Consider the following 24,379-nt stretch of genomic DNA (forward strand, 5'->3'; position numbering starts at 1 on the left):
TTAACAAATAGCAACATTATTTATTATTATTATCGTTATTATTATTATAAACACTTTATCTCAACTGGCTTAGTGTTTTCCAATTCGTAAGAGCCCGGGCCTGGGAGCCAGAGGTCATGGGTTCGAATCCCAGCTCCGCCACTTATCAGCTGTGTGACTGTGGGCAAGTCACTTCACTTCTCGGTGGCTCAGTTCCCTCATCTGTAAAGTGGGGATTAAGACTGTGAGCCTCACGTGGGACAACCTGATTACCCTCTATCACCCCCACCGCTTGGAACAGTGCTCTCCACATAGTAAGCGCTTAATTAATTAATGTTGATATTTGTTAAGCGCTTACCAGGTGCCGAGCACTGTTCTAAGTACTGGGGGAGATACAGGGTAATCAGGTTGTGGGGCTCACACACTTTTAATTTCCATTTTACAGATGAGGGAACTGAGGCCCAGAGAAGTTAAGTGACTTGCCTACAGTCACACAGCTGACAAGTGGCAGAGCTGGGAGTCGAACTCATGACCTCTGACTCCAAATACCAATATTTATTATTATTATCATTATTATTATTATTATTATTAAGCACTTTATCTCAACTGGCTTAGGGTTGTCCAATTTGTACGAAGGCCCGCAGGTCTGTCTGTCCTCGGGCCTCCAGGTGGGAGGTGAGGCTGGAGTGGGCGGTGCCCGCACCGTCTTCCCCCACTAGGAGGCGCCCCCGAGGCGGCCTGAGGGTGATGCGGGATTGGCTGGCCGGGCGCCCGGGCCCCGCCCTTCCCCCCCCCCCGCCACCGCACGCATGCGCCGCCTCAAACGGCCGAGCCAGCGGGTCACGTGACCCCGCCCTCAGGGTTGACCCGCCGCCATTTGCAGCCCCCTAAGGCCCAGCCCTCGGTCGACGACGCCAAGGGCGGAGGACATCGTGGCCTTCCCTCCCCACCCCCCGAGCGAGGCCACCCCCGATCCCGACAGGGGGCCGGACCGGCGGGATGCTCCGGTGGCCGCCATGGGGCCGGCCGGCCCGGCCGGGTCGGGGGCGGCCGGTCCCTGGGTGGCGTCCGTACTGGCGCTCGGCCGAGCACGGCGAGGCCCTCACGCTGGCGGCCTCCACCTGGGACAGGGATCACCACTACGTCCACCGGAGCCTCATCCCGACCCTGCACTTCCAGGAGAGCCTGCCCAGGTCAGGCCGGCCGGGCCGGGCCCGGCCCGACGAGATGGGCGAGCGGGACAACAGGCCCCAGAGCACTCTGGGAAGCTCCTGCCCGACGGGGCGTTGACAAACCTCCCAGAGGCCTCTCTGCCCACCCTATGACCGGAGGCCCAAGCCTGGCGACGGGACCCGCAAACCGCCGGCGGACCCCGGGGATGATCGATCCGTCGGTAGTCCCTGCTGGGTGCTCACCTTGTGCAAATCACTCGACCGAACGCTTAGCAGAGGGCAGTAGCGTTAGCAATGGTGTAGGAGCAGCGTGGCTCAGTGGAAAGAACCCGGGCTTGGGAGTCGAATCCCGGCTCTGCCACTTGCCAGCCGTGTGACCGTGGGCAAGTCACTTCACTTCTCGCTGCCTCAGTTCCCTCATCTGTAAAATGGGGATTCAGGCTGTGAGCCCCACGTGGGACAACCTCATTACCCTGTATCTCCCCCAGCGCTTAGAACAGTGCTCTGCACATAGTAAGCGTTTAACAAATACCAACATTATCATTATTATTAGAATTTTTAATAATGATCATGGTAATACCAGTAATGGTATTGGTAAGCATCCTGGCTTAGTGGATAGAGCATGGGCCTTGGAGTCAGAAGGACCTGGGTTCAAATCCTGACCCTGCCACATGTCTGCTGTGTGACCTGGGGCAAATCACTTCACCTCTCTGCTCTTCAGTTACCTCATCTGTAAAATGGGGATTAAGGATGTGAGCCCCATGTGGGACAGGGACTGCATCCAACCTGATTACCTTCTATCTGCTCCAGGGATTAGAACAGTGCTTGTCACATAGTAAGCACTTAACAAGTAGTGCTTGGCACGTAGTAAGCACTTAACGAGTACCAATATTATTATTGTTGTTATTATCAGCCAGCCAGCCAATCATATACTGTGTCCAAAACATTGTACTAAGCACATGGGAGAGTACAATATAACCGACACATTCCCTGCCCACGAGTTTACAGTTCAGAGGGGGAGACGGTCATTAAAATAAATTAATTATGGATATGTAGTGCTGTGGGGCTGGGAGGGGGCATGAATAAAGGGAGTAAGTCAGGTTGACGCAAAGGAGAGTGAGAGAAGAGGAAAGGAGGGCAGTCAGGGAAAGCCTCTTGGAGGAGGTGTACCTTCAATAAGGCTTTGAAGTGGGGGGGAGAGTAATTGTTGGATAGGAGGAGGGAGTGTGTTCCAGGCCAGAGGCAGGACGGGGGTTGGAGGTCAGCAGTGAGTTAGAGATGGAGGTACAGTAGGAAGGTTAGCATTAGAGGAGTGAAATGTACAGGATGGTGTGTAGTAGGAGAGTAGGAAGGTGAGGTAAGAGGGGGCAAGGTGATCAAGTACTTTAAAACCAATGGTGAGGAGCTTCTGTTTGATGCAGAAGTTTAATATGTTAATTGTGGTGCTTTTAAGCACCTACTGTGTGCTAAGCAGTAGGGTAGACACAAGACAAGCAGATCAGACCCATTCCCTGTCTTAAATGGGGCTCAGTCTAAGGGGGCGAGAGACAAAGTATTTAATTCCCATTTTACAGATGAGGACAGTGAGGTGCAGATAAATTAAGTAATTTACCCCAGGTCATACAGCAAGCACGTGATCCTTCAAAGAACATGGATTTTGGTGGACAAGATCAATCAAGAGGGATACTAAATTCATTACAGGTAGGGGAAAACAACATAATTTAAAGATACGTGAAGATAAGTGCTGTGGGAAGAAGGTATGTAAGGTGACTACTTAAATGCTGAGGAGATAAATCCTTGAATGCTACAGGAGGAGGAGGAAATAGAGGGAAATGAGAGATTAGGGAGAAATGAGAGAGTGGCGAGAGCATAAGCGGGAGGGGAAATGAATTCATTTCCAGACAATGATCTAAGCCATGGAGCGACATCTAGCCACCCTGCAGTATTGATAGCAGTAATTAGATGGTGAGCCAGAGGATACTGTTGTCCACTATAAATTATGGATTTTGTTTCATGATACTAGAAACCATGATGTTGAATTGCCAGTGAAGCAAATCAAAACTTACAATTGTAGGAATGTCCCTTCCATATTTCTACTGTCACCATTCTTCTTTAATTGGCTCTCATACTTCATTCTTATCCTGTTTATTAGAAATGTTTCAAATTTGTGCTGGGGTTCGCCTCCTTTTCCTGATTTTACTGCCTAATAATTGTATTCCCATTCATTCAAACTTGTAAATTTTCCTTGGATTGTTACTTGAGGAGAATTTTTAAGAGCAACTGGCAACACTGCTTGGAACAGTTTCCCTTTCCTTTTTTCTATGTTTCATTATAGAATTGATGAGACACGGGGGAAGTAAAGTCATCCTCTTCCAGCTCTGACTGGAGTTAGAGTGAAACATGTTTCTGCAGGGAGTCCTGAGAGCACAGTGCTTCCCCAAATCACTGCAGAAGCCCCAAACTGAATTTTGAAGCTTTTCCTTAGCTGTTTTCCTTTCAGTCTTCTCTGTTCCCACCCAACCCACCTCCCAATATCTTTGTCCTCTCTACTCTCAACTACTCAAACTTTGTCCTAATTTTCATACATACCCCCGATCTAGCCTTAATCTATTTTTTCTACCCTTCCTATTCATTAGTTTCTCTGGTCAGGTTTTTGTTTTTTTTAGTTTCCTCTCATCTGAACACTTCATGTGACTTCTGATGGGTCAGTTCCCTGACTTTTCTTCTCCCTAGCGTTCTTTTCCCTTGTTTGTGTAATAATAATGATAGTGGTGTTTATTAAGTGCTTACTATACTTAGCACTGGGGTGAATACAATACCAACAATGTGGCCTAGTAGATAGAGCACAGGGCCTGAGAGTAAGGGGACCAGGGTTCTAATCCCCCCTTCACTGCTTTCCTGCTGTGTGAGCCAGGACAAGTCATTTTAGTTCCCTGTACCTCAGTTGTCTGTAAAATGGGGATCAAATACCCATTCTTCCCCTCTGTTAGACTGTGAACCCCATATGGGACAGGGACTGATATGGGACTATGTCTGATCTGCTTATATCGATCTGGATGCTAACCACAGTGTTTTATATATAGTATTTAACAAATACCACAATCATGTCACAGTCCCAGACCCACAAGGGGCTCATGATCTAAAGCGGGGAGAGCAGATATTTAATGCCACTTTTCAGATAAGGAAATTGAGGCACAGAGCAGTTGCGATTTGCCAATATCACACAGCAGGGAAAAGGAAGAGTCAGGAGTCGAAACCACGTCTCCTGAATCCCAACCCTGGGCTCTTCTCAGTAGGGCATGCTGCTTCTCTCTGTAGCTTTGTCTCTACCCATTCCATGTTTTGCATGTTATTATTAGTCTCATCTGATCATTTTCTGTCTATCCATTGTTTAGCACAAAATAAGTGTGTGATAAATACCATAATAATTAATGACTAAATTAATTTTCACCAGTGTTGGAACTTTTGCTGTTTTCTCTAGGGGTTTTGCCCAGTCTTGTCAACTTCCTGACTCAACCTCACTCTTTTGATCCAGGCATTTGCATCAGCCCTTTCTTCCTGTTTTGAATTCTTCTTTGCTTCTTTAAGCTTCCAAAATTCAGTCTCAAGGTTTACCATATACGATAATAGCCTTCAAGATCTGTCCTGGCTCCATCTCACTTCTCTGATCCAAGTGCTTACATCATTCCCTCCTTCCTGTTTGAGATACTATCGTATACTACATGCATCCTTGACCCTCACAGTTTTTAGACATATATATATAAGTAATAGTCTTCAACATCTGTGAATGCTCTGACTGCTTATGCTGTTGCAGAAGCCTCAAAGAGAAAGTGAAAAGAAGACAAAGGAAGAAAGCAGAGCAAGGAGAGTGGACAGAAAGCTGAGCCAAAAGATTGGAGTGGGACATGAGCGAGAGTGCTGAGAGTGGGAGAGGCAAGAACAGACAAGATAGTAACAGCAGAATCCCAGATGGGAGACCAAGAGAGATAAGGGGAGTTCAGAAGGTGAGAGGAGGAAGGAAGGAAGGTGCTGAGCATAGATGGGGAAGCCAAGATTGGTCAGGTAAGAGAAAGACGAGAAAGCAGGAAAGAAGGCTATGCAGAATCACTCAGTCAGTAGATTTTTTCAGCACCTACTGTGAGTGTGTATAAAGAAGGATAAGGGATCCAAAAGAGAGCTTGAAGAAGGACCATTAGAGCTTGAAGAAGGACCATTCAGTGGATGAGATTATCAAAGAAGAACCAGCCAAAAAGACTGAGAAGAAATGGCCAGAGAGCTACGAGGAGACCCAAGAGGGGGCTATGTCAGTTAAACTAGGGCTGGGTAACATCTCCAGGAGAATAGGGTGGTCAGTAGAGTAGAAAGCAACCAAAAGGTCAAGGAGATTTGAACAGAATAGAACCCCTTAGATTTGGCAAGGAGGAGGTCATCAATAATCTTGGTGAGTGCAGTCTCAGTGGAGGGAAAGAGGAGATAACCAGATTGTAATGGGTAGAGAAAGGAGTCGGAAGAGAAGAAGTGGAGGAAGCGAGGGTATTCAACCCATCTGAAGAGTTTGGACAGGAATGAGAGCTGGGAGATAGGTGGAGAGCTGGAACGTACAGTATGAGCCAAAAAAATTTTGTTTAGGGTAGAGGAAACAAGCATATTTGAATATAGAGAAGCAGCATGGCGTAGTAGATAGAGCACCGGCCTGGGAGTTCATTCATTCATTCATTCATTCAATAGTATTTATTGAGCGCTTACTATGTGCAGAGCACTGTACTAAGCGCTTGGGATGAACAAGTCGGCAACAGATAGAGACAGTCCCTGCCGTTTGACGGGCTTACGGTCTAATCGGGGGAGACGGACAGACGAGAACAATGGCAATAAACAGCGTCAAGGGGAAGAACATCTCGTAAAAACCGATGGCAACTAAATAGAATCAAGGCGATGTACAATTCATTAACAAAATAAATAGGATAACGAAAATATATACAGTTGAGCGGACGAGTGCTGTGGGGATGGGAAGGGAGAGGTGGAGGAGCAGAGGGAAAAGGGGAAAATGAGGCTTTAGCTGCGGAGAGGTAAAGGGGGGGATGGCAGAGGGAGTAGAGGGGGAAGAGGAGCTCAGTCTGGGAACGCCTCTGGAGGAGGTGATTTTTAAGTAGGGTTTTGAAGAGGGAAAGAGAATCAGTTTGGCGGAGGTGAGGAGGGAGGGCGTTCCAGGACCGCGGGAGGACGTGACCCAGGGGTCGACGGCGGGATAGGCGAGACCGAGGGACGGTGAGGAGGTGGGTGGCGGAGGAGCGGAGCGTGCGGGATGGGCGGTAGAAAGAGAGAAGGGAGGAGAGGTAGGAAGGGGCAAGGTGATGGAGAGCCTCGAAGCCTAGAGTGAGGAGTTTTTGTTTGGAGTGGAGGTCGATAGGCAACCACTGGAGTTGTTTAAGAAGGGGAGTGACATGCCCAGATCGTTTCTGCAGGAAGATGAGCCAGGCAGCTGAGTGAAGAATAGACCGGAGCGGGGCGAGAGAGGAGGAAGGGAGGTCAGAGAGAAGGCTGACACAGTAGTCTAGCCGGGATATAACGAGAGCCCGTAATAGTAAGGTAGCCGTTTGGGTGGAGAGGAAAGGGCAGATCTTGGTGATATTGTAGAGGTGAAACCGGCAGGTCTCGGTAACGGATAGGATGTGTGGGGTGAACGAGAGGGACGAGTCAAGGATGACACCGAGATTGCAGGCCTGAAGGACGGGAAGGATGGTCGTGCCATCCACGGTGATAGAGAAGTCTGGGAGAGGACCGGGTTTGGGAGGGAAGATGAGGAGCTCAGTCTTGCTCATATTGAGTTTTAGGTGGCGGGCCGACATCCAGGTGGAGACGTCCCGGAGGCAGGAGGAGATGCGAGCCTGAAGGGAGGGGGAGAGGACAGGGGCGGAGATGTAGATCTGCATGTCATCTGCATAGAGATGGTAGTCAAAGCCGTGAGAGCGGATGAGTTCACCGAGGGAGTGAGTGTAAATGGAGAAAAGAAGAGGGCCAAGAACTGACCCTTGAGGAACTCCAACAGTTAAAGGATGGGAGGGGGAGGAGGCTCCAGCGAAGGAGACCGAGAATGATCGGCCAGAGAGGTAAGAGGAGAACCGGGAGAGGACAGAGTCCGTGAAGCCAAGGTGAGATAAGGTATGGAGGAGGAGGGGATGGTCGACAGTGTCAAAGGCAGCAGAGAGGTCAAGGAGGATCAGAATGGAGTAGGAGCCATTGGATTTGGCAAGAAGGAGGTCACGGGTGACCTTAGAGAGAGCAGTCTCGGTAGAGTGGAGGGGACGGAAGCCAGATCGGAGGGGGTCTAGGAGAGAATGGGAGTTAAGGAATTCTAGGCATCGATTGTAGACGACTCGTTCTAGGATTTTGGAAAGGAAGGGTAGTAGGGAGATAGGACGATAACTGGAGGGGGAAGTGGGGTCAAGAGCGGGTTTTTTTAGGATGGGGGAGACGTGGGCATGTTTGAAGGCAGAGGGGAAGGAGCCCTTGGAGATTGAGTGGTTAAAAATAGAAGTTAAGGAAGGGAGGAGGGCAGGGGCGATGGTTTTAAGAAGGTGAGAGGGAATGGGGTCCGAGGCGCAGGTGGAGGGGGTGGCACTTGCGAGGAGGGAGGAGATCTCCTCTGAGGATACTGCAGGGAAGGATGGGAAAGTAGGGGAGGGGGCTGGTGGGGGGGAGGGGAGAGGCAGAGGGGTGACTTTGGGGAGCTCAGACCTGATCGTGTTGATTTTCGTGAGGAAATAGGTGGCCAGATCATTGGGGGTGAGAGATGGGGGAGGGGGAGGAACAGGGGGCCTAAGGAGAGAGTTAAAGGTCCGGAACAGTCGGCGGGGGTGACGGGCATGGGTGTCGATGAGGGAGGAGAAGAAGCTTTGCCTGGCGGAGGAGAGGGCAGAGTTAAGGCAGGAAAGGATAAATAAGGGAGTCAGAAAATCATCTGTTCTAATCCTGGCTCTGCTGCTTGTCTGCTACGTGACGCTTGGGCAAGTCACTTCACTTCTCTGGGCCTAGGTTGCCTCATCCGTAAACTGGAGAATGAGACTGGGAGCCCCACCTGGAACAGGGACTGTGTCCAACCTGAATTGTTTGTATCCTCCCCAGCACTTAATACAGTGCCTGGCACATAATAAGTGCTAAACAAATACCATCATTATTATTATTATTATTTGAAAGCATAAGGGAAGAAGCCGTCTGGGAGTGAGTGGTTGAAGATGGTAATTAGGAAGGAAAGAAAGGTGGAAGCTGCATTTGTTTAGCAATTGAGAGGGTAAGGGATCAGAGACACAGGTAGGGGGAGTAGATTTTGAAAGGAGGTGGGAGGCATCTTGAGAGTCTGAAGAAAGAGGAGAGAGGGAAGGTGACAGAGTGACTTTGGGGAGCTCACGCCAGTTGCTCATATATCAACAAAATAGAAGAAGCAGCATGGCTAGCGGAAAGAGCCCGGGCCTGGGATCCAGAGGACCTGGGTTCTAATCCCACTCCGCCAAGTATCTGCTATATGGCCTTGGGCAAGTCACTTAACTTCTCTGTGCCTCAGTTCTCTCATCTTTAAAATGGGGATTAAGACTTTGAGCTCTAAAGTGGGGCAGGGACTGTGTCCAACCTGATTATCTTGTGTCTACCCCAGTGCTTAGTACAGTGCCTGGCACATAATAAGTGCTTAACAAAATACTATTAAAAAAGTAATTGAGGAAGCTCCAGGTGAAGGAGATGGAGACTGAAGGCTCAAGGAGGGAATTAAAGATATGAAATGATTGGTGGATGGGAGGAAAGTAATGTTATCCAGTAGATGAGGGGGCAGAGTTAGGGCAAAGTTGAGTCAGACAAGGGTGAATTTGGAGTGGTGGAAGTCAGCCTGGTGTCTGGATTTTTGCTTCCAGTGCTCAGCAGTGTGAGTGTAGCAGTAATCCAGGGCTGGAGATTGGTGCTGCAAGGGGTGAGGGGACAGTTTGATGCCTAGGCTGGTGGTGGAGGGCACGGATTTATGTCTTCAAAGGAAGGAAGGTCTGAGAAGGAGTCCAGGAGAGGCATGACAGTGATGGCTTGGGAAAAGTAGTTTGGGATGAAGGTCTAAGGCTTGGAGGTCTCTGGGTGAAGAAAAAAGTTTTGCAGGGTGAAGCGGTATCAGTGAGGTGGCAGGTGAGGAGGTTGTGGTTTCAGAGAGGTGACTTATGATTATGAGACCCAGTGTGTGAGTGGGGAGGAGGTCAGTGGGATGGTCAGTGGGGAGGAGGTCTTTGATTATTCTCCGAGAAGGCTTTGTGTAAAGTCCCTCTGAAAGTCTCAGGAAGTGTCCTTCCTCCTCACAGCAGCAGAAGAGGAAACCTTATTAAGACTCAGGCTCCAAACCCCGAGAAAGTCTGTTTGGGGCTAACCCTTTGGTGCATCTATTTGCCCGTCACATCAGGAGTTACCCTCCTTGCTGAAGCTGTTAGAAATAACAGTATGCTAATCACAATAGTAAAATGCAAGCCGGGAAAGGGGAGAGGGAGCTCCCTGATTGACAGGGAGCTGAAGTATTTGGGATCAGGATACTGGGGAGTTTATGCAAACACCCGAGGTGACTTGTGTGTCTGCTTCCACCACTTTCCTCAGTAAATGCTGTTGGTGTTGATGAAGGTGATTTTTGCAGATGGCTCCTTGTTAATCATGAGAAGCATCACGGTCTAGTCGAAAGATAACCAGTATGGGAGTCAGAGGACCTAGATTCTAATCCAGGCTTTGCCATTTGCCTGCTGTGGGACCTGAAGCAAGTCACTTAACTTCTTTGTGCCTCAGCTTACTCAGCTGTGAAATGGGGGATTAAATACCAGTTCTCCCTCCTACTGAGACTATGAACCCCAAGGGGGACAGGAACTGTGTCTAACCTGATTAACTTGTATCTATTCTAGCACATAGAACAGTGCTTGTTACATAGTAAGCACTCAACAAACAAATGCCATATACAAATAGCAAATAATAGTAACGGATATCATTATGGGGTCAGACCAGGGGTCCACCCAGCCCAGTATTCTGTCTGTGACATTGTCAAAACAACTTATTTCCATGAATCACTGACACTGTGCAAACTTCATTTTTAGGATATGGAATCAATCAGTCAGTAGTATTTAGTGAGTACCTACTGTTTGCAGAGCAGGGTTTTAAGGGGAAATTGGGCAGCCTTATGGCCAATCAGATTAGAAAACAAAGGTAATGGAGAGGGAGCTTGAGCAAATGGGTTTGGGAAAGAGAGGAGGTGAGAAAGAATGGCAAGTGAAATGGCCGCAGGATACGGGTAAGTTGGTGAATGCAAATCTCTAAGTTAGCAGAGTTTTCTCAATTCATTTCCCTTAATTTTCTGTCCTTACAGATTGCCAATTCCCCACCTGGGAGATACCATCAGGAGGTATATGGCTGCTCAGAAACCCTTACTGGACGATGAAGAGTACAGGTGGGACCCATGAATCTATTTTAAGGACAGATCTATCTAATCATATAAGCTCTCATATATAATCTCGCCTTAGGCTAAATGAAGGTGAGCGTTAGTGGTACTGTGCGTTGTGGGTGCTTGGGGACCTCCACAGCCTGAGGTTTTGGCTGATGGCTTTAAGTGCCTCACTGCCCCCTACTCCACTGGAGAACCATTTTGGGTTCCATGGCTCCCGAACTGTAGGTTGCAGACCCCTGCTCTAGTTCCCATCTCTTGCAGTTGTTCCTATTGAACCTCATTCCATCTTTGTCTAGAAACAAAAAGCTCTAAGTTCTACTCCTACTCCTGTCTTGCTAAATGAAAACAATTCAGCCAGGTTTAATATCATCTGTTTACTTGTTTAGTATCTTCTTCAAGCAAGGAATGTCTCTGCTAACTCTAAGCGACCCTGCTTTTCACCATAATTTTCATCTATGACTAATTCTTCCCTATCAGTATAGAATCAAATAAAGCAGATCATCTACCCAAATTGATTTCTCTACTTTCTGCACTATTTTCAGAATGAGGATAATGAAAATAATAATTGAGGTATTTCTTAAGAAATCAGTGCTAATGGACCAGTGTTCCTGAAGCATTATTGAGGGCAGTTGGAGAAGTTTTGGCAGTGATGCTAGTTTTCAGGAGTTTTGCAGGCTGGGAAGGAGACAGAAGGGAGGAAGGGAAGCTGATTAGGCTGAAATACCTTCAGGAAAAGGCACCCTGTTACTTTCTTCAACCTGTGGAAATTTAGGAAGCTAGCGTCCACCCCAAAACTACCCAAAGCATGGATGTCATGCTACTGGCCTTTGACTCCTGAACAGTCAGTCCATCGGTGGTATTTATTGAGTGCTTACTGATCTCAGGACATCGTAGTAAATTCTTGGGAGATTACAGTAGAGCAACTAGTCACATCCCTTCCTCCAAAGAGTTTACAATCTAGTGAACAGTAATTTGTCCCTCTTCCCAAAGTAATCTGTGTGATGACCAGGGCCTTTCTAAATTACCTTCCCAGCATATATCTGCATAGATGAAGTCTTCCATGTCCTCTCACTATATCATGACCTTGACCAAAGAATACTTCAATCATCTCATTAATAGAATCTTGAATTAGATTAAAAGTTTGAAGCAGTTGCTACCCTCACTTATTTTACCTTTTCATTTTGTGTTATTATTATCAGCATTATTAGTGAAAATGAAATTAATAATAGTGGTATTTATTAAGCACTTACTATGCACCAGGCACTGTACTAAGCACTGGGTAAATGCAAGTTAATCAGGTTGTGCACAGTCCCTGTCTCACGTGGAGCTTGTAATATAAGTAGGAGGGACAGCAGGTTTTTAATCTCCATTTTAAAGATGAGGTAACAGACTTTGTCACTCATGAATTCTAAATCTCCGAGTATGTTGTGTAACTGTCCTTGGTATCTCACTAGTAGTAGTAATGTAGTATTTAAGTGTTTATTGTGTGCAGAGCATTTTCCCAGAACACTGGGAAAAGAGTATACAAGTGGGAATCAGTCACGGATTTTATCCCTCGAGAGGCTCACATTCTGTGAGCGTAACAACACTTATCTTTTTCCCCTGCCAATTATTGCCACATCTCAGTTATTCCAGTTATATCAAATCTGATCCTGGGCTGTACCTCCCATATCTCCTTTTTATTCTCTCTTGCATTTGTCTGCAACCAGTACTGAAAGCCATGGATTGTCTCTGCTGTTTTCTTCCCTATTCCCTTGTCATTCATATTATAATTTTTCAGCGTTTTCTAGAGCCCAGGTTTCCCCCTACATCAGTACAAATTTCATTTAGCTTTGAACTTAAAAGATCCCTTACCCCCAAATTTAATTTAAATCCTTCCTCACAGGGTTAGCCTGTCTGCTCCCAAAATTTCTTCCCCTCATGAAACAGATCCTGTCTCTGCAGGAGGCACTTCTCTCTGAAGGTCAACTTACCGAATCGAAAGCATTCTCTTTGACATCAGACCTACAGCCAGGGGTACATCTGTTTCCATGGGAGCCTTTCCTCTTAACTAGCAGGAGCAACAAACCTCACAAACTCCCACCTTCTGGATGATATAAGACCCAACAATAAGAGCAGAGAAGGTCGGCTTTAACCTCCCTCCCTCCCTCCCTCCCCTCACACCCCTGCTCCTTTTCCTTCTCTTCTATACAGGGCATTTTCAAGCCCCTGACCCATGGTCTCCCTCCATAGCTACAGATTTAGCACCAAATTCCTTTTTATGGTATTTGTTAAGTGCTTACTATGTTTCCAGCATTGTTTTAAGTGCTGGGGTGCATACCAGATTATCAGATTGGTCCCAGTCCCTTTCCCACATAGGACTCACAGTCAAAGTAGTAGAGAGCACAGGTATTGAACCCCCATTTTACAGATGAGGTAACTGAGGCTCAGAGAAGAGAAATGACTTGCCTGAGGTCCGATGGCAGGCAACTGGCAGAGTCCGAATTAGAACCCGGGCACTCGACTCTCAGGCCCGTGTTTTTTTCCATTAGGCCATAGTGCTTATCTTTCCTACTCAGTACCAGTGTGCACTCCAAAACTGGAACCATCATATTATCAAAACCTTTAATTAATTTTTAACTGCCCTCAGGATATAAAAGTGAAAGCAAGTGAGTTGGTTTCTGTTCTTGAGGAACTCCCATGTTGCTGAGGAGGAGAAAACGTATACGTTGAGCTGTTAACTATAAGATCTCCAATAGGAGTCTGGTGAACTGTATGCCTAAGTAAGCGGTGTTGGAAAAGTATCTAATTGTTTTATGGATCCTGATTAATTGATCCTAATTAATTGGATCCTAGGATGAGCAGCATAGCCTAGTGGATAGAGCACAGGCCTGGGAGTCAGAAGGTCATGGGTTCTAATCCCTGTTCCACCACTTGTCTGCTGTGTGGCCTTGGGCAAGTCACTTAACTTCTCTGTGCCTCAATCACCTCATCTGTAAAATGGGGATTTAAACTGTGAGCCCCATGCAGGAGGGGGACTGTGTCCAACCCGATTTGCTTGTATCCATCCCAGGGCTTAGTACAGTGCCTGGCACATGGTAAGCACTTTACAAATGCCTTCGTTATTATTAGTTTTATTATTTAATTGATGTAGGAAGTATGTGTACCATTAGGCAAACAAATAAAATGGGGGTGGGGAAAAGGAGGTCATTTAATGCCAGTCAATAATAATGCTGATATTAGTAATACTAATGATGGTATTTATTAAGCACTTACTATAAATCAATGGTATTTATTGAGCGCTTACTATGTGCAAAGCACTACTTAGGAGAGTACAATACAACAGAATTAGCAGGTGTGTTTCTTTCCCATTCCACCTCTAATCTAATCTCTAATCTCCATGTTGAGTTTACAGTCTAGAGAGGGGTAGACATTAATAGGAATAAATAAGTAATTTATTGTGCTAAATGCTGGGAATGTTATGAGATAATCTGATTAGACACAATCTCTGTTCTACATGGGACTCACAATCTGAGGGAGACAGAGAACAGGCATTTTATTCCCACACAGGCTTACTATCTATTTTATCCCCATTTGAAAGATGAGGAATCAGGCTGGGAGTAGCCCAATTTGGAATAGACTTCCTAAGGCTATCCCGGGGATTTGAGCAGCCGGTAGTCTGCCATTTCAAGCCTCCTTAGTCCACTGCAGTTCACTGAATTGTTCCTGTGGTTGAAAACTGCAGCATTTTGTGTTCTGCACCCATAATATTCAGCACCTTGATGTTTTACCAAACCTAGTAAGAGGTGGGTGATATTTGGGCTCTCAAATTGACAGTGACAGTGCTCATATTGTCCCCAAGATGTCCTCCAGCTGTTTAAACTGGGTCATAAAATCATGTCCAGATTCAATCATTCGGTTTCAGAATAGGCTAGATACATTCGGAGGCAGAAACTTCAAATCCAGGAAACGAAAATGGGTGACAATGCACACAGTTGCTTGTGTGTAGTGTAAAATAATTCCAGAAGATATGGTTAACATGATCTTTCAATTTATGGAATGGAAAAAAGGCAGTCAGAATTTAAGACTTTTTGGTAATTAGTGGATGCCATGTTCACTCATATTGTGATGCTTGTCACTTTGGGAATTTAAAATGCTTAGCAGGTTCATTTTTTCCCTTCAGAACTACTTTATTAATCTTTAGTGTAGTAATTAATTCCAAGCGCTTAGTACAGTGCTCTGCACATAGTAAGAGCTCAATAAATATGATTGAATGAATGAATAATTAATTCACTTGTACTAAGTGATTTCTAAGTGAGCTTTCAAAAATCAAAATATTTTGTTTCGTTATTCCACATTTAAGTTTTTAGGCCCAAGTTTTTAGACTCAAGCTCCTCAAAAAAATACAGAATTTCTGATAGTCAAATGACCACTTAAGTTTTAATTAAAAGTGGAGCTTAGAGGAAGACAAACTGTAATGGTGAACATGGAAACAGAAAGTGGTGAAATCCATGTTGTATATGTAGATCTATTCATAGTTACTTCCTGAAAAATTGACCAAAATATAGAATGCTCATTGCACTGTATTAACATTACTTTTACGCACTATAGATACACTGAAAAAATCGCAATGGATTTTGAAAAAGGAATTGGAAAACAACTGCAGAAAGATCTCATTGAGCTCGATAAAAAAAATTCCCATACAAGTTACATCTCAGGTTTGTTCGTTATGGGTCATTTAATCCTTTGGTGAATATTATCTTACATGTATCTTAATCTCTAAGCTACTTTATGTTTCCTTTTATAGCTCATTTGATAAGATGATAAGTATCTTACTCGGTGATTAGCTGAGAGGCATAGTTGAATTCACAAGCCTTCTTGCCCATTTTTTTCATTTACTTCTGGATTTCCCCCCTTGCCCAGCCTGCTACTTTTGATCATAATGTTCAACTTGGACTCACATGACCAATATAACAGAATTGTTGTGGGAACCAAAATTCTTGAGTTCCTTGATTTTCATAAGACTAGCTTCTTGTAGGCAATACCTATAAGAGGTCAAACTGTGATGTAATGTGGACCTCAGGGTCCCTGAAATACAACCATATTGAGGGTGAAATTGCTTTCTCTCAGATTCCCTTTTCCCAGCCTCAGAGTGGTGCAAAGGTAAAGTAGTGCTGGCGATTACTCATTTTCCAGCCCTCTATATCAGTCAACCCATCAGTGGTAAGATCATTGTGGGCAGGTAATGTGACTGTTTATTGTTGTATTGTACTCTCCCAAATACTTAGTTCAGTGCTCTGCACACGTAAGTGCTCAGTAAATATGAATGAATGAATGAATGGTATCTATTGAGCACTTTATATACACAGAGCACTGCACTAAGCATTTGGGAGAGTACAGTAAAACAGAGCTGGTAGTCATGTTCCCTGTCCACAAGGAATTTACTGCCTAAAAGGGGGAGACAGACATTAAAATAAATTAATAATAATGATGGTATTTGTTAAGTGCTTATTTTATGCCAAGCATTGTTCTAAGCCCTGGGGTAGATACAAGGTAATCAGGTTGTCCCTTGAGGGTCTCACAGTCTGAATCCCCATTTTACAGATGAGGTAACTGTGGCACAGAGAAGTTAAATGACTTGTCCAAGGTCATATAACAGACTAGTTACAGAAAGAATTACAGATATGTTCATTTAGTAACTCCCCAATTTTTTCTGTCTTGAGTAAATATCTTGAGTAAAACTCATTAAAAAATGGAGGAGCCTGGGAGTAGAACCAGTGCTATATTGAATAAGTTGTGGTTTGGGACGCACTTTGTAGCAGGCCCTAATAGTATCATCTCAAAGGAGGAAATGTGATGAGGAAAAGAAGAAGGACAGAATTTCCTATAGGACTTGGAATGCACCCAGATGGTACACATTCATAGAATCTGGGGATTTTGTTTGTTCATATATGAGGCTCTGCACCTCACATAAATCATAGGAGATGATGTAGAGCCTTTGTAACCCAAGGACTTTTGCCCAGAGAGATCAGAAGCCTGTGGACTGCCTCCTCTAAGGGTTATTTTAGCTGCTTAATTTTTGATTGTTGGTCATTTATTCCTATTTCATATGTGCTTGTCCTTCCCCTCTTTGATCGTGACCCCCTCTGCAAGACAGCACCTCTAACCATAAATCCTAATAAATAGATGAGTGCTTTGAGTACAAGAACAAAATAGAGATGGAGGAGGATATCTGCCTTTTACCATAAACTATCTCTTCTGCCTATGTATATAAATTTATAGGGAGTCCAGATTCTGGGTTTGTCAAAGGCCAGGGAATATCCCAAAGTCTAGAGCTGCAGGGGAAGAGGAGAGCATGTTCCCAGAAAGTCCTTCATCAAGGAAAATCCACATATTGGTCCTCGTCTGGATTGGATGGTGCATGTATGAGCACAGCCATTTCTTCTGACACCACATCATATTTTGTCCAGTCACACATTGTCAGAAAAATGTTCCTCAATCCATTGTTGCATTCTGTCCAAAATGAGTAGCGAAAGCCCAGCTAACGTATAACATTCAAACAAATGAAACGAATTCATCACGGTATTCTCCCAAGCACTTAGTAAGTGCTCTGCACATGGTAATTGCTCAATACACACTGAGAAGCAGTGTGGCCTAGTGGAGAGGGCAAAGGCCTAGGAGTCAGAAGATCCTGTGTTCTAATTCCAGCTCCAACACTTTGTTGTGTGACCTTGGCCAAATCACTTCAACTTCTCTGTGCCTCCATTACCTCATCTGGAAAATAGGGATTAAAACTGTGAGCCCCACATGAGATAAGACTGTGTCTAACCTGATTAGCTTATATCTACCCCAGTGCTTAGTACAATGTGTGGCACATAGTAAATGCATAATACATACCAAAAAAAATATATTCCATTGATTGATGCATTTATTAAGGTCCAAGTTATGCTCAGTTCACATACTTTCAGAACTAATTACTGTAAACATACTTTCACTACTATTTAAGGCTTCTCTTGGGCAGCAGACTGATTTATTTATTGTGAGAGGAAGCTAGCTTCAGCAAAGCTATAGTGAAATAAAGAAAATTATTTCCTCGGGAATGTTCCCTAATTCTAGTCCAATTTACAGTGTAAACTTCTGCAGGCCAGGGCCCATATCTCCCACTATCAACAGTAGTGAAAGTGAATGTATCAACTAGTTTCTTTTCACAATAAATCAGTCTTCTGCCAAGAGAAGCCTTAAATAAATCCTTCCTATTTCAGCTAAACTCACAAAATGCTGATTTATTATCTGACCTAATTGGGACTGACTGGTTTAGATAGCCAAACAAAATGGGATAGACTATCTTGGTCAGGTGCTTAATTTTGTTCAGCTATCTGAACTTTAATTTTTTCATTCATCACACTCGTCTCAGCCTGGATATAGCAAGTTATTTAACTGGCTTTCTTCCATACCTGCTTTATGTATAGCCAAATCTCAATTTTAAAGAGTGTGTTCCTGCCTGTTCTCTTGCCTCTAGTTGTCTCTTTCACTGTGTTCTGTCCAACTTTTGGCCATTTGCATCAAAGAGCAAGTAGGAAAAAGGAGAAAAGACAAAACTTATCAATTTCTAGTGTTGGTTCTGGCATGTCAAACCAATTGCAGTGAAAGTTTTATTAAATTCTAAGAAGTTTGCAGGGAAATTAAAAAGTCAATAACAAGCTACTATCATAGATTATTTTAATAGTTGTAGCTTCAGGAGTGATTAAATATTATCTATAGTTATGGAGTTCAGGGGGAACTTTGATATAACAGGTAAGTTTTGGTGACAAGCTTCTGGTGAGTGGACACAAAGATGCGATTGAAAAACATGATCATGTGATTACCATTAGCCAGATGAGCATTTTTAGGAATGTTATAAATAGGGAATTCACCAGTTTAGTTCTAGTGGACTGAACAGTTTGGAAATTAGCACCAGTAGTGCCACTAGTCAATAATTAAAGGTTGAGTAATATAACTGTGGATTAATTCAATTGTAAGGAGATACAGTTCAGCAACTGACATTGAAAATGTTAATAAGTGCTGGGAAATATCAGCTTGTAGTCTTTGGGAGAAATAGATGCCATGTTCCAAAGTACGGCAGTACATCCCATTACAGGGAATAATTGAGAGCTGACTGTACTTGAATAATTTTGGTGGCATAAGATAATTGAAATTGTAATGGTTAAAAAAATTCACTGCATAATTAGTGGCACTGTAGCAATAAATATTCATTTTAAATAAAATTGTATTTCAATGTTGGTCCTTTTTTTTTTTTTCAGATCCATGGTTCGATATGTATCTTTCTGCCAGAGACCCCATCGTTTTAAATTTTAATCCTTTCATTATCTTAAAACGAGATCCCCAAGAATCCTACAATAACCAGATCGTGAGAGCAACCAACCTGATTGTTTCAGCCACAAAATTTAGAAATTCTCTGCTGAGTAATTTCTTAGAACCCGATATCTATTATGTCAACCCAAAATGGAGCAAGAGTAAAACCTTAAAAAGGTTTCTCCGCTTTCTTCCAACTTCCATGTCTTGGTACGGTGCCTATCTCGCGAATGCTTTTCCTTTAGACATGTCACAGTATGTTCATCTCTTCAACAGCTCAAGAGTTCCCAAACAGAACAGAGACCAACTCTTCTCTGATCAAGGTGCTCGACATTTGTTAGTCATGAGGAAAGGACATTTCTACATTTTCGATATATTGGATCCAATTGGGAATATCCTACATCCGTATGAAATCCAGGCTCACCTAGTCAACATCATGCAAGATGGGGTCCAGGTCCCCGAGTATCCTCTCGGTTACCTGACCACCGAAAATCGAAACACCTGGGCAGTGATCAGAGAACAACTTCTGGAAGCCGGCAATGAAGAAAGCTTGAACAAAATAGACAGCGCACTATTTTGTTTATGCTTAGATGATATTTCAACCCAGAACCATGTTGAACTGTCCCATTGCATGCTTCATGGCTATGGCTATAACCGTTGGTTTGATAAATCGTTTAGCCTGATCGTCACCGGTGATGGCTCAGCAGGCATAAATTTTGAACATTCTTGGGGCGACGGCATTGCAGTTCTGCGGTTTATTAACGAAGTGTACAGAGATAGTACGAGGCACCCGTCTATTGTACCCCAAAGTCGTTCCCCCACGCTAGGCTCCCCAAATGTCGAAAGACTGGAATTCAATTTGAACCACTCGATTCGGTCAGCTGTGGATGCTGCCCGGCAAAAATTCAAGGAGAAAAAGGATGTGATGTCCGTGAAAGGATTAGAATATAGGAAGTTTGGAAGGAAATATGTAATTGAACAAAGAATGAGTCCCGACGCCATATTTCAACTTGCGTGTCAGGTGGCGGTTTTTCGCCTGTATGGGAAAACCGTGGCCTCTTACGAAGCGTGTAGTACAGCTGGCTTCAAACGCGGTCGTACCGAAACGATACGACCGACATCCATCTACACCAAACGCTGTGCCCAGGCCTTCATTAATGGACGAAGGAAATACAGTGTGCAGGAACTGAGACAACTGATTGAAAACTCTTCGAAGTATCACAAGTTTTTACAAATGGAAGCTTCACTGGGTGAGTACTATGTGGTTTACTGTAGCATTGGAAAGAATAAATACAATGAATTAATACCTGTGTTTGGCCTTAGGTCTTGTAATGGCAGGAGACTGATCAATTTCCAGAACCTGGTCCTGAGATGTAGTCTTTGAAAATTTTGGTTTTGTTTCTCAATCATTTGTCCCATTCATTTTTCTCTCACCCCTAGAATATTGTGATGAATCTAAAGTAATAAAGAGAAAGTTGGAAATGAATGGCAATATTTAATATCATGCTCTTCAGCTCATAGGCACTCAATAGGTAAAAGGTATAGATTTTCAGGGTATACCAAATTTAACCTGATTTTTACTCCCATAAACATTTGCCTGGGATTAAACATTAAGCATTTTTTTCTTTAATTTCATGTAGTTTTCTCAAAGCTTTCTCTCTGAATGGATTTAAGCCTAGTTCTGCCATAGTTGACTAAGATCCACTTAGTGCATCTGTGAAATCAATCAGTGGTATTTATTGAACATTTACTATTTGCAAAGTACTGTTCTAAGTGTTTAATGACTTCTCATTAATTGAATTGATGTATTTTGGTATGTGATTTGGGAAGGTTTGATCATTTTTAAATATATTGATTTCTTTTCCTGGGAGATTATCTTCTCCCATTCTGTAAACAATTTGGAAGTTCCTTGGTTAGCAAATACAGAAAAAGAGAAAATCAGAGTAAGGAGGAAAGGGACTGCAGTTGATGATTCTTGTAGACTGTAAGCTCTTTGTGGATAGGGATCGAGTCTACCAGCTCTATTGTACTGAACTTTCCCAAGCACTGTAGAACAGTGCTCTATATACAGTAAAGGGTCAATAAATACCATTGATTGACTGGGGGAGACTTAAATAGGCTGGGGGCTTAGAGGAGGGTTTGAACTATGCAGATGCAGTAGGGAGTTGTATAAGGTGGCGGCATAGAGTGGAAGCTCTAGTGGTTTCCCACAAGAAGGGGGCAGAGGAACGAGCTTTAACTGGTCAAAAATAGCTGGCGACTAGATTAGGACTCAGACCATTTGCAGTACACCAAACTGATAATCCTGTTGCTCGCCATTTATAGGCTGCCTATTGTTGTCTGTCAATTCTATTTATTTATTTTTAAAATTTTAGACAATTGAGTTACTGATGAGTGATTATTCATTGTTGTTTTTTAAAATAGTAAATAATAATAATACTAGTATTTATTAAGCGCTTACTATGTGCCAAGCACTGTTCTAAGCGCTGGGGTAGGTACAAGGTAATCAGGTTGTCCCATGAGGGGCTCGCAATCTGAATCCCCATTTTACAGATGAGGTAACTGAGGCACAGAGAAGTTAAGTGACTTGGCCAAGGTCACATAACAGACAAGTGGCAGAGCCAGGATTAGAGCCCACGACCTTCTGACTCCCAGGCCCATGCTCCCTGTCTCTCCTGGGATTCACAGTCTTAAGTAGGAGGGAGTGGGATTTAGTCCCTATTTTATTGGTGAGGTAACTGGGGCACAGAGGAGTTTTGACTTGGCCTAGGTCACATAATAGGCAAGTGTCAGAGCTGGGATTAGAACCCAGATCCTCTGATTCCCAGACTTTCCACTAGGCATCAAAGTGTATAGGTGATTTGTCAGTGATCCTGATGTCTTCCCATCCCTCGCCTTCTCCCCAGGAACATTTCTTTATCACCCTCTCCTTCCAGTTATTTTCATTTCTATTTCCAACCCCAGTAGGTTAGACATCCTTTTTTAAAGGGATTGTCCCATCTGAAACATTTGTCCTGTGTCCCTATTTAGCTTTTCCATATAGTCCAGTAAATATTATTTGACCTGCCAAGTGGGTCACCTTGGGCAAGTACTTAACTTCTCTGAGCCTCAGTTTTCTCATAGGTCAAATGGGAATTAAATACTTGTTCTCCCTCCTGCTTAGAATATGAATCCCATGTGGGATAGAGACTGGGTCCAACCTGATTATAATAGATTGTCAACTCCCTCCAGATGGCAGGCTCCTCATGGGCAGGGTTTGTATTGTATTGTACTTTCCCAAGTGCTTAGTCCAGGGGTCTGCAACCAGTAAACACTCAATAAATACCACCGATGGATGGATAATGTATCTACTGCGATGCTTAGTACAACGCTTGGCACATAGCCCTTAATAAATACCCCTCTTATTATTATTAGTGGCGGAGAGTTGGCCTCAGAGTAGTGGAGAGTTTCCCTCTTACTGTAGCATGGCATAATAGCCTCTTGGTCTGCTTCCAGGTTTCTGCCAACGACCAGGGACCAGGCGGACCATTTTCAAATATTGAGGTCTTTTGAGTTGAACACTTCAATAGAATCCCAACGAAGAAGCACAGAATTTAATTAGGAAGAAAAGAGAGAAAGGAACAGGAGTAAAGGAAAGTGACTTAGTGGATAGAGCATGGGCCTGGGAGGCAGAAGGATCTGGGTTCTAATCACTGTTCTCCCACTGGTCTGCTGAGTGACCTTGGGCAAGTCACTTCTTTGTGCCTCAGTTCCCTCATCATAAAATGGGGGTAAAGACTGTGAGCCTCATGTGGGACAGGGACTGTGTCTAACCTGATTAGCTTATATCTACCCCAGTGCTTAGGACAGTGCCCGGCACATAGTAAGCACTTAACAAATACCATTTAAAACAAACGGACAACAACAACAACAAAAAACTAACATGGCCAGCTGAGTCAGAAGCTGTGTACAGCAGCAAACTGGGGCTACAGAATCATCCTGGAAAACAGGAGGTCAGTTAATGGGAGCACCAGAGACACCACAGGCAGAAGCAGTAGCAGAGGAGCAGATGGGAAAACACCTCGTTTAGTGTCCCGGATTCAGGCTTTGAGCTTTTATCACCTGCTTTTATCACAGAGGCTTTTATCACTTGCTCTGGCTACTGCTGGTCTTCATTTGGTCCAAGATTCGAGAGTATTCACTGAGCACCTACTCTGTGCAGAGCACTGTACTAGGCACTGAGAGAGTATAAGAAAGTTGGTAGACATCGTCTCTGCCCTCAAGGAGACTGTAACTTCGTGGGGGAGACAGTCACTATAACAAATTACAGGTCGGTGGAAGTAAAAGAGTATAAAAATACGTGCCTAAGTTTGCCACGGGATGGTGTGAGGATCCAGGGTCTTAGGCGACTTGGCTCCACTCAGTATTCTGTGTAAGGGGAGAAAGGGAGATTGGGTAAGAAGAAGAGAGGTTAAACATTGACACTAAAGGAAAATTTTAAAAAAATGGAAAAAATTCAATTTTGGATGAGTCTATTAGATTAATATCTGACTATAATCTTAAAGTAAAAAATAGCCACAATTTGAATATGACATTTTATCTGAAAGGGTGTTATGTGTTTTTAGGTAGAGGATTTGATCGCCATCTGTTTGCACTGAGATACCTTGTGGAATCCAGAGGTGAACCTGTGCCTGAATTTTTCCTGGACTCAGCCTATCAAAAAATCAACTATAATATCATTTCAACTAGTACATTAAGCAGTTCTGCAATTTTCCTGGGTGGATTTGGGCCAGTTGTGCCGGATGGATTTGGTATTGGCTATACTATAACTGAGTCTTCGATAGGATGTAACATTATCAGTTATTTAGAAAGAGATGCAGATGAGTTTTTGGAATTTCTTGAGGGTAGTTTAAATGATTTTTTTGATGTTTTTGAGGGAAAAACACTTGTGTAGGGATATAAGAAATGTTCATAATTTAGAATTTAGTTTTAAATATTTGGGGCTGCAAAAGTAATAATCTGAAATTAACTAGTGGGATGGTACATTGTCATCCTAGAGTTCTCCTTTAGGGCATCTTTTGCCATAAATTTCTTTGAGTTATCATCAATAAGAATTACAGTTGAAACTCTGGGAATCTCTAGGTTAAGTGGATTAAATTTTTAGATTAATGGTCTTAATAAGTCTGAAAAGCAAAGACCTTTTTTATTAGTGAATTGAAAAAAAAAAGTCTGATACTTTTTTCTTGGTAACTTTCTTCTTAGATTGTGTGTTCTATCCTTAAGACCAAAAATCAAAGTCTTAAAAATTAATATTTCCAAACAGGTATTCTTCTTATTCTGTAAATTCCTGTGTATTCTACCTAGCATTTATTTTCCACTGTGCTTGTTGCCATTTTTCTATGTTAATTTTAGGTATTATCTCTGTGCCTATGGATTTGTTAGAATAAAGAGAAAGTGCATTACTCTACCA

General features: G+C 43.6%; 1 protein-coding gene across 2 annotated transcripts; it reads left to right on the plus strand.

The window, feature by feature from the left end:
- The first annotated feature begins 818 nt into the window (after positions 1 to 818).
- On the plus strand, positions 819 to 24,379 carry LOC100077549 (carnitine O-palmitoyltransferase 2, mitochondrial-like). Of its 2 annotated transcripts, XM_029076510.2 has the most exons (6): positions 819 to 1,172; positions 10,522 to 10,602; positions 15,190 to 15,296; positions 18,879 to 19,107; positions 19,207 to 20,180; positions 23,535 to 24,379. In XM_029076510.2, the coding sequence occupies exons 1-6, from the start codon at positions 979 to 981 to the stop codon at positions 23,861 to 23,863; spliced, it is 1,914 nt and encodes a 637-aa protein (XP_028932343.1). In that variant the 5' UTR covers positions 819 to 978; the 3' UTR covers positions 23,864 to 24,379. The 2 variants fall into 2 exon arrangements, with proteins under 2 accessions (XP_028932343.1, XP_028932337.1); XM_029076504.2 differs by having other exon boundaries at positions 18,879 to 20,180.

This window comes from Ornithorhynchus anatinus, chromosome 1, assembly GCF_004115215.2.
Source record: "Ornithorhynchus anatinus isolate Pmale09 chromosome 1, mOrnAna1.pri.v4, whole genome shotgun sequence".
NCBI classification, from domain to species: domain Eukaryota; kingdom Metazoa; phylum Chordata; class Mammalia; order Monotremata; family Ornithorhynchidae; genus Ornithorhynchus; species Ornithorhynchus anatinus.

Bases quoted from the DNA above. Each gene is read 5' to 3' on its own strand.
- LOC100077549 (XM_029076504.2), top strand. From the start codon at position 979: ATGCTCCGGTGGCCGCCATGGGGCCGGCCGGCCCGGCCGGGTCGGGGG. The intron at 1,173-10,521 runs GTCAGGCCGGCC...CTGTCCTTACAG, and splicing joins TTCCAGGAGAGCCTGCCCAG to ATTGCCAATTCCCCACCTGG. The intron at 15,297-18,878 runs GTTTGTTCGTTA...TTTTTTTTTCAG, and splicing joins CCATACAAGTTACATCTCAG to ATCCATGGTTCGATATGTAT.